Raw genomic sequence first — 9,116 nt, forward strand, 5'->3', positions numbered from 1 at the left:
ATATTTCAACAATTTTGCCTCTGAAGTCCTCAGACACTTGATTTACCCACAGTTCTAAAAGTGTGCCAACAATTTTGTCCAGCCCATTTTTTGCATTCTTTGTAAAATTGTGGCCAGTTTGGCTTTTTTCTCCAGCTTTTTTTTTTGTCTTTTTCCAATGCTCATCAAGGAAATAAACGCATTGATACCAAAAACATTTGTAATTGCACCAATTTCTGGGAGAAATTGTGTATTTTGCGGTAAATTTCCAGTGGCCCCAATAATTTTGTCCATAACTGTATAAGAGGAAGTCAACATGTTTTACAATCATATGTTGTATATGCCCCTCGCTAGTCTAAACACGGCATTCTGATTGATATTGCGTTTGTAGAATATTAATTTAAGCAGCAAAATCCACCTTTTTTTTTTTTTATCAATCCATTTTGCCACTTGCTGTCGACTTAAAATGACATCATGGGTTAGGTAATGACCAATCACAGCTCAACTATTTTCTGACTTTGGTCATGTGACATTATTGGCCATGTGACATTAGCAAACTGAACCGTGATTGGTTGTTTGTTACTTGACCTCTGAGTAACTGTGATGTCATTTTCAGTCGACAGTAAGTGGCAAAATGGCTGCCCACTGAGATGGATAAAAAAATAGGGTGGATTTTGCTGCATTACTTATATTCCACGTACGCGATATTAATCAGAATATTGTAAAGTGGAGCAGCCTTGTGCTGACTTGTTTGCTTGCTAACAACTGGGTATAAGATTAGCAAACAGAAGCAGCGCGTCAGGACCTCAGGCAGCAGCTGGGTCCTGAAGCAACATGGAATTAGCAACATTTCTGACTGACTGGTATGTTCAGCACCTCTTTTTGAATATCATTTGATTGCACAGTTTTATTAATTAGTGTTACAGTAACATCCTATTGTGAATAGGCTAAGTCATGCCACCACTCAACCATGGCTAACGTTTGCTTGTTTCAAATTCCTAGCAATTTTAGACCTGCAAACTCCCCCTTTAATAATTATACCACATATAATTATACAATAGCAAATGTTGCTTTGCTATATTATAAACTCTGGGCTTTGATAAATTAGCACTGATACAATTTGAACCTCCCACATGGTCCAGTGTGGAGAAAGGGCATAAATCTCCCAATAACACACTGTATTTATATCATTCCCATCAATCAAGTTCTAATTAAAAGTAGAAGTGACTGGGTTACATTTATAATGGTGGCCATGTGTAGTTTGAGTCAAATTCCCAGCAGCAGAAAAAGAAAATGAATATGGTGCATGTGTGTGAATATGATCATTAAGCAGGGGGAGGCTCCTTCATCTCGTGCATTCTAATGACACTTGTAATCTCACTGGTGCCTTTTACTCCTCAATCCTTCATTGTGCCTTTCCATCTACGTACAGACACCCTTATAATTCATAGTATAATTCCTTTTACCGTCGACTCTACAGGCTCATTACACCTACAGTGGTTAACAAATGTATTAGAATTTCCATCCTGCCAACCATTTTCTTTCATGCTTATCCTGGAGCCTGACCCGGCTGACGGGTTTTCACCGGATGCGGTTGCGGTGCGGTTGCGGTGCGGTGCGTCTTGACTGCGTGCTCCGGACGGGTCAATTTTTTTGTCAATCCACACCGGCTCCGCACAGCTGCGGTCCGGCAGCTCCGTCGCCGCCCACTTCCCAACGTGTCTCGCGGGACCGCGCGCGCGCGATCATGTGGCATTTCACAACGACAAACATACAGAAAGTCTGTGCTCAACAGAGAAGCAGAAAGAGAGGTGGACTTCTTTTGATTTAACCTTTTCTTCTTCTTCTGCTATGAGATTCCATGCAGCATCCTTTTTTTGGTTGTCCTTATAAAAAGGATGTGCCGTGTCATATATTATTTTGTGGTTTTCCACCTCCAAAATAAACCTCTCCTCGTCCATGTTCGCTGGTGTCTAAACCGTGAATGAGCACATGGCCCGGCGACGCCCACGTCACGTTTTGCTGAAAAGCTTGCGAAATAGGAGCTGGCGAGTGTTTTATTCTGAAAGGTAACCGGAAATTTATTTTGAAACTGCGTCGGTCTTCCTGTCCCGCTCGATGTGTTTTGTGCTAGCTTGCCATTTGCCGGAGGCCTACCGCTGCGGCGTCCGGCAAAAATAGAAAATAGGTCTATCCTTGCGGAAGGCCTGAGACGCTGAGACGCAGTCGACACGCAACGCACCCGCAAGCGGTGTAAACTGCACCATTCGAATGAATGGAATCTAATTGCTTGCGTCGCCGGACCGCACCGCAACCGCACCGCAACCGCATCCGGTGAAAACCCGGGGACAAGGGACCACGTTAATGAGCACAAGTGGAAAAATAAATCAGGACACAAACCACAAGAAAACAAGACATGAAACAAAATTAAATGTATTCAAAACAATACAAATGTCCAATTACATGTCATGGCATCCACCCCATCAAGACAAACAACCCTTCACATTCACATCTCTGGACTGGTCGCCAGAAATGTTTTAGACCTCCTGTTATAAAATCGCTGGGAGACAATCCAGCATAAGGAGGTGATTTGTTGGGGACATTCAGCACAAATGTGACCATGGACCTTGGACTGGTCGCCATCCAATCACACATCTAGTCAAACAATAAAGCCCCTACCCCTCTGCAGGTGTAATGATTCGCAAATTTTGTGAATGTTGATTTTTCATCAGTTTGTTCAAGGTCACAACAGTTCCCAAACAGTCGCCAACAGTTTTAATGTTTTTTTCTTGTCGCATGTGACAAGAAAAACTGCTGCTGACCATGAAAACTGTTGAACGCCTTTGCGACTCTTTACGACCTTGAATGAATCCTGTCGAGAAATCAAAATTTGCTACCTTCACTAATCCTCAGTAGGATAAAGGCTTTAGCATTCACACCTGTGGACAATTTAGTCCGCAGATGCCCAGATGTGCCCAGATTTAAACCTAAAACATTTTTCTCTGAGGCAGACCCTGGAAGCACCAGATCACTTTGATGAAACAAAACTTAACTCAACTCACTACTTTTTATTGTTCCGGAATGTTAGTAAATAATCAAGAAAGAGGAATGTGCTCTTTTACTCAAGACTATAGAATCAATAATGACATACTATAAAGTAACAGAGCTACAATTGGGGTTAAATATCTTCTATAACTTTTTTTAGAATCCTAAAAACATTATTTGTATAATAACCAATGTAATGCATTTAGGATATAGACCTTACATTGCTTCCTGGTCTAATTGTATTTCAGCAAGGTCTTCGATATCTCGTCCTCTTCAGCCCATTCCCTCTCCCTCTTTTTCCTCTTTCGTGGGACTCCTTTCACTCACCATGTCTCTCTCATCTTTGGAAGAGATAACAGTGTGCTTTCATCTTCCTCCTCCCTGAAGAGAAGACTGCCCAACAGAGCCAGAGCAGGCGAGTCAGCATTTCTGCGCCTCTGTGATGTCACGGACCCCTCTCCGCACCCGCACCCCAACCTCGACCCAACATGAGCACATGCTGTAGCTACATACATAGGCGCACTCGTTGCATTAAAAATAAGAGCAAATACTTTGGGGGAGGTGGGTGATGCATGTGCACTGCAGGAAGTGGGAAAACTGGTGCACTACTGCAGAATGACACCTCTCGACCTGGACTTCAACCTTTCCCTCGAGACTGGCAGGATTTGGGACCCCCACACCCCCACTTTGAAAGAAGAGGAGGAGCAGGAGCTCGGCACAGGTAAGAGGAGGAGTAAAGAAAGGCATGAAGGAGGCGGTACATGGAGCGATTGGGGGGGCGATTGAATGTGTTAATACACAGGAAGACTGCATCAAACCAATGCACTGCTCTGAGGCAGCCTGAGCAGCTGAGAGGAGTGTGTCAGCAGTACATTCACGTTCCCAGTGAAGGACAAAGGGAGGGGGGCAGAGATCTTAGTTGCCAGCAACACGCATGGAGGTGGAGAAGAGGAGAAAAAGAGAGATTGGAGCATAAACAAGAAGAGAAGACTGGGATTAGGATGCCGCTGCCGCCCGGTTGTGTGTGGCGGTGGGCTGCCTTGTTGAGCGCTCGCATGCCACCTCCTCCTCTCCATCTCCCTCCCATATTCTCTCTTTTGCGCACTCTATCTTCCCCTTGCTCTTGATCTGTCACTAGTTTTCGCTCTCTCTCCCTCTCGCTCTCTCTCTCTCTCCTTCGCACTGTTCAAGTCGGGCTACTGCAGCAGTCCACCAGCCAGCCAGCCAGCCGCACACATGGCCAACTAAGACAACTCACTACCTCAGCCAGCCTCGGTGGAGGAAAACTATCAACTAAGCAAGACAGCCGCAGGAGACAAGGTACAAGGAGGACCGGAGAGCACAGGGACGAGTCCTCGTTCGCCGTTTACGGATACGGAGCTGACTTTGTCACACATCCATCCTCTCTCTCGCTCTCTCTTTTTTTTTTTTTTTTTTTTTGCTCTTGAGGACAAGAGCGCTCCCTCTCGCTTTCTCGTTCACTCTTCAGCAGCCTTTTGCCAAGCTCCGGCAGTGCAGCGCATCCCCAATCTACAACCGACACCACCCCACCTCCACCCCTTGCACCACCACCACCTCTCCCACCACCACCACCCCCTCCCTGAGGAGGAATAGACGGATTACTGCTAACTGTGCACACGGCAGCCTGCAGCTGCTCTGACCGGGCCAGCCCGATGCTGGGAGGAAGCAAGAGAAGCGCAGAGGAAAAGGAGAAGAGGAAGAGAGGAGGAGGATGAGGGGGATGATTGTGCCCGGAGTTCTTTAGCCTTTTTCTATCTCTCAGTCTCTGTCACAACAGGGCTAATCACCAGCCGAGGAGCCCTTGGCAAAGTCACACTGAGGGAGGTCTCGCTCCCGAACAAGGCGACCAGCATGTATCAGGAGACAACCGGACTGTGATTTTATTTTTTTATTTTTTACTTTTCGTCTCCTCCTCTGACTCAATGAAATTCACCGTGGATCGGTTTTTACGCCGGAAAGACCTGGGCCTGGTAAGGTGATTTGGGGTGTCAGAGATTCACATACCTGGCAAGCCTATTTGGCCTTACCTGTATCCTGTAAGTGCTCAGTCCTTACGACCAGGAGCCATTTTGTACCCTCAGCCAATCAAGGGCCACCACGTTCTCTCCGAGAGGCAAAACAAGACGAGTAAATTCTGCCACACTGACCCATGGGCGATCATTATTAATCAATGAGACGAAAACGATTTCCAAACTAATGAGGTAAGTCTTTATTGTTCCTATCGATGCTTATTTAGTTGTTTTCCCTCTTCAGCCCTAGTCCTAATCTCTCTTCACCTCTCTCTCCTATTTCTATTCTGGCGCATTCCATTTTGATGCAGCGTCTTCCTGCACTGTCGATGGAATTCGGGAGCCTCAAGTTGCTCCAGCCAGGCTAGGGTGATCCATCCTCTGGTGTGTGCCATCTCCCCCCACCATGCAGAATAATGTGCCCTCCACATCATGAGTCCTTTGGGCCAGGTTAGTGTGCAGCCTACCTGGAACACAGCCCTGCTTGCCGTGCTCTCCCTCATGGTACCTGCCCTCAGTATGTGCCAGTCCAGCAGCCCAACACTGGGCTCAGCCAGCTCGCAGAACTGTCCAGGCGTGTGCTCTTGCACCAACCAGCTCAGCAAGGTGGTGTGTACCCGCAGAGGCCTGGTTCGGGTTCCTCCTAACATCCCAGCCAACACCAGGTACCTTAACCTGATGGAAAACAGCATAGAGACCATACAGGCTGACACCTTCAGGCACCTGCATCACTTGGAGGTGCTGCAGTTGGGTAGGAATGCTATCAGGCAGATTGAAGTGGGGGCCTTCAATGGCCTGACCAGTCTCAACACTTTGGAGCTGTTTGACAATAGGCTAACGGTCATACCTAGTGGAGCTTTTGAGTACTTGTCAAAGCTAAGAGAATTGTGGTTGAGGAACAATCCCATCGAGAGCATCCCATCTTACGCCTTCAATCGCGTCCCCTCTCTAATGAGGCTAGATCTCGGAGAACTGAAAAAATTGGAGTACATCTCCGAAGGGGCATTTGAGGGTCTTCAGAACCTCAAGTACCTCAACTTGGGGATGTGCAACCTAAGGGAGTTCCCCAATCTTTCGCCTCTCGTGGGATTGGAGGAGCTTGAAATATCAGAGAATGTTTTCCCCGAACTTAAACCCGTCGCTTTCCACGGGCTCAAGAATTTACGCAAACTGTGGATTATGAACTCTGCCATCACCACCATTGAGAGGAATGCATTTGATGACATCACAGCTTTGGTGGAGTTGAACTTGGCTCATAATAATCTGTCATCGCTCCCCCATAACCTCTTCACACCGCTACAGTACTTAGTGGAACTACATCTGCACCACAACCCTTGGAAATGTGACTGTGATGTCGTGTGGCTCTCTTGGTGGCTCAGAGAGTACATTCCCACCAATTCCACCTGTTGTGGACGCTGCCTCATCCCGGGCCACATGAGAGGGAGATACCTGGTGGAGGTGGACCAGACGACGTTTCAGTGCTCTGCACCATTCATACTCGATGCTCCAAGAGATCTGAACATCTCGGCAGCAAGGGTGGCGGAACTGAAGTGTCGCACAGCTGCCATGAGCTCCGTTAGATGGCTTCTCCCCAGCGGGACAGTACTGACACACGGTTCGATTCACCCACGGATATCTGTCCTTAACGACGGAACCCTAAACTTCTCCAATGTTCTGCCGTCAGACACAGGGGTCTACACTTGCATGGTGAGCAACATGGCAGGGAATTCAAATGCCTCGGCTTACCTAAATGTCAGTAATGCCGAACTCAACACATCAAATCTGTCCTATTTTACTACCGTAACCGTGGAGGTATTAGAGCCGACGGTGGAAGAAACCCCCAAACCCAAGCCGACCTCCCCTGCCTCGCCTTCTGTCTTCAAACCTGTCTTCATCTCCACCCCGACTGTGCTGTTCCAAAACACGCAAACCCCAAGACAGGTGTCAATCCCCACTGCCAGAATCCCCAGCGGGCCTGCTGCTAGCCTGGATGAGGTCATGAAAACCACCAAAATCATCATTGGCTGTTTTGTTGCTGTGACGTTGTTGGCAGCGGCTATGTTAATTGCGTTCTATAAGTTGCGTAAGCGACATCAACAGCGGAGCACAGTAGCCGCAGCCAGGACCATAGAGATCATACAAATGGAGGAGGAAGTTCCTCCAGTTCCGCCCACTTCTGGATCTAGCGGCTCGGAGGAGACGGGGTTGGTATTGCCTACCTTAGTGGAACACAACAGCAACGCCTTTAAGCCTGGCTATGTGTCGTCCTCTCGCCAAGGGGCCTACACGGCCCACTGGACCCAGAACAACACTCTGCATCGTTCAGCCAGACAGCATCACAGCCACATCAGCACCATAGCTGATCCTTATATCATTAAGACTACTCACGGAAAGGAGAAAGTTCAAGAGACTCAAATCTGAATAATATTCCCCCTGGGTTTGTCTCCGAGTCTGCCCCAACCATGTCGTAGAATGCACAAAAAAAAAAAAAAAAAAAAAAAAAAAAAAAAAAAAAAAAAAAAAGATACCTTTCTTTTGTACAGAAGTGCAAAGCAGAGACACTTCTTGTTTCTTGTACATGCCTATACATAAGTATATCACTTAAAAGAATACAAATCTATATATCTATATACGTACATGAGACTATCAGGAAGTGGTAAGACATGCAGATTCTATTAGAAAAGAAAGAAATTTGACACTATTTTCTAATAACAGGTGACCTCTGTTCAAAGATTGCTTTTACTGGATGAGGGTGATACAAGTGTGTAAAAGGAGGTTTTTGGACCATATTTAGGATGCAGTAAAAGATGAGTCTTTATGTATGGTTTCTGATCACAGCCCCACAGAAGTAAGCTTCATTTTTTCCTGTGCCAAATACAATATGCAATAAATCGAGGGAAAATAAGGACAAACAATTCAAATGTGTCTGGATTTGAACAATTGTGTAAGGATAGCGATGTGATGGCACAGATCGAGCGTGTGCTGTTCAGTAGCCAAGAGACAAATGCTTTTGGACTGCAGTACATTTTCTGCAGCTCAGATTTAACTCTGTGTTTGCTGATGTCATGTTTTGACCGTTGTTTTTAATCAAAAAATGTTAATTCCGTGTGCACATCAAATGATCATGGCGTGCAGACAAATAGCAGTTGTTGCAAATACTTAGCTCTGTTTCTGGGTTGCATTCTGTTGTGTTGTTTATCTCCCTTTTAGGTTTTGCTTCTTAATGGCTTGTGTAGTGTTTAGGGCTAATTTAGTAATGCATTACAGCAGTTGCCTGACTTGTCTCTGCAAGGGCTCATTATGATGCTAATTCTTCAGCGGAACTGACGTGCGGTGCAGTGATACAGGGCTTTGCGGACCATTCTGGTTTTGGGAAAGAAAAAAAAAAAAGGACTGGCATTAAACACAATGAATGTCTGTCTGATATCTGGGGCTTTTTCCATGGACTACATTGACTTTGTTTTACCAGTTTATTTTGAGGAACACTATTTTTATGGAGAGACAAACAGAGGCTATGAAAAAATAAAACCTTTTGGTTTGTATTTCTTTAAACGGAAACACATTCATCCCATGTCTTTTGTGTGTGATATGTTTAATCGTAAAAAGCGGATTATAAATCTCCCTCCCAACTTCCCATCTTACACTCCTATGCATTTACTTGGTGTCTGCATGAATGGGTCTTTAAGGAACTGGTGTACAATGCTGCATTATACCTCACAGTGGGGCTCTATGCAGGTCAGATAGACAGGCTGCTAGTCTTTGATGCTACCACTTAGTTTTTCAAGCATTGATCATTTTTCACTGCCTGAGCAGGAAAAAAAAATGCATGTATCTAAGTGGTACAGTTTGTGGGTTTCTTTTCCTCAAATCTGCAGGTTCTGCTGTGTAATTTAGTGTTGTTTCAACTAAATTCATCTAGTTAGCATCTACTTTAAAGAATGCAAGCTCAATCTTGTCCTAACAATGGGAAGTAGGCATTATTTATTTATTTATTATTATTATTATTATTATTATTATTATTATGATAAAATGTACAGTTCATATGTACAACAAATACAGTGA

General features: G+C 45.4%; 1 protein-coding gene across 1 annotated transcript; it reads left to right on the forward strand.

The window, feature by feature from the left end:
• Positions 1–3,723: 3,723 nt before the first annotated feature.
• On the forward strand, positions 3,724–8,698 carry lrrc4.2 (leucine rich repeat containing 4.2). The gene is made up of 2 exons (XM_077515711.1): positions 3,724–5,246; positions 5,366–8,698. Exon 2 carries the CDS (start codon positions 5,487–5,489, stop codon positions 7,473–7,475), a length of 1,989 nt encoding a protein of 662 aa, XP_077371837.1. The 5' UTR covers positions 3,724–5,246; positions 5,366–5,486; the 3' UTR covers positions 7,476–8,698.
• The last annotated feature ends 418 nt before the right edge of the window (positions 8,699–9,116 follow it).

Source organism: Festucalex cinctus, chromosome 3 (genome assembly GCF_051991245.1).
Source record: "Festucalex cinctus isolate MCC-2025b chromosome 3, RoL_Fcin_1.0, whole genome shotgun sequence".
Taxonomy (NCBI): Eukaryota; Metazoa; Chordata; class Actinopteri; order Syngnathiformes; family Syngnathidae; genus Festucalex; species Festucalex cinctus.

Excerpts from the sequence above, each read along its gene's own strand:
- lrrc4.2 (XM_077515711.1), top strand. The coding sequence starts at position 5,487 with ATGAGTCCTTTGGGCCAGGTTAGTGTGCAGCCTACCTGGAACACAGCC.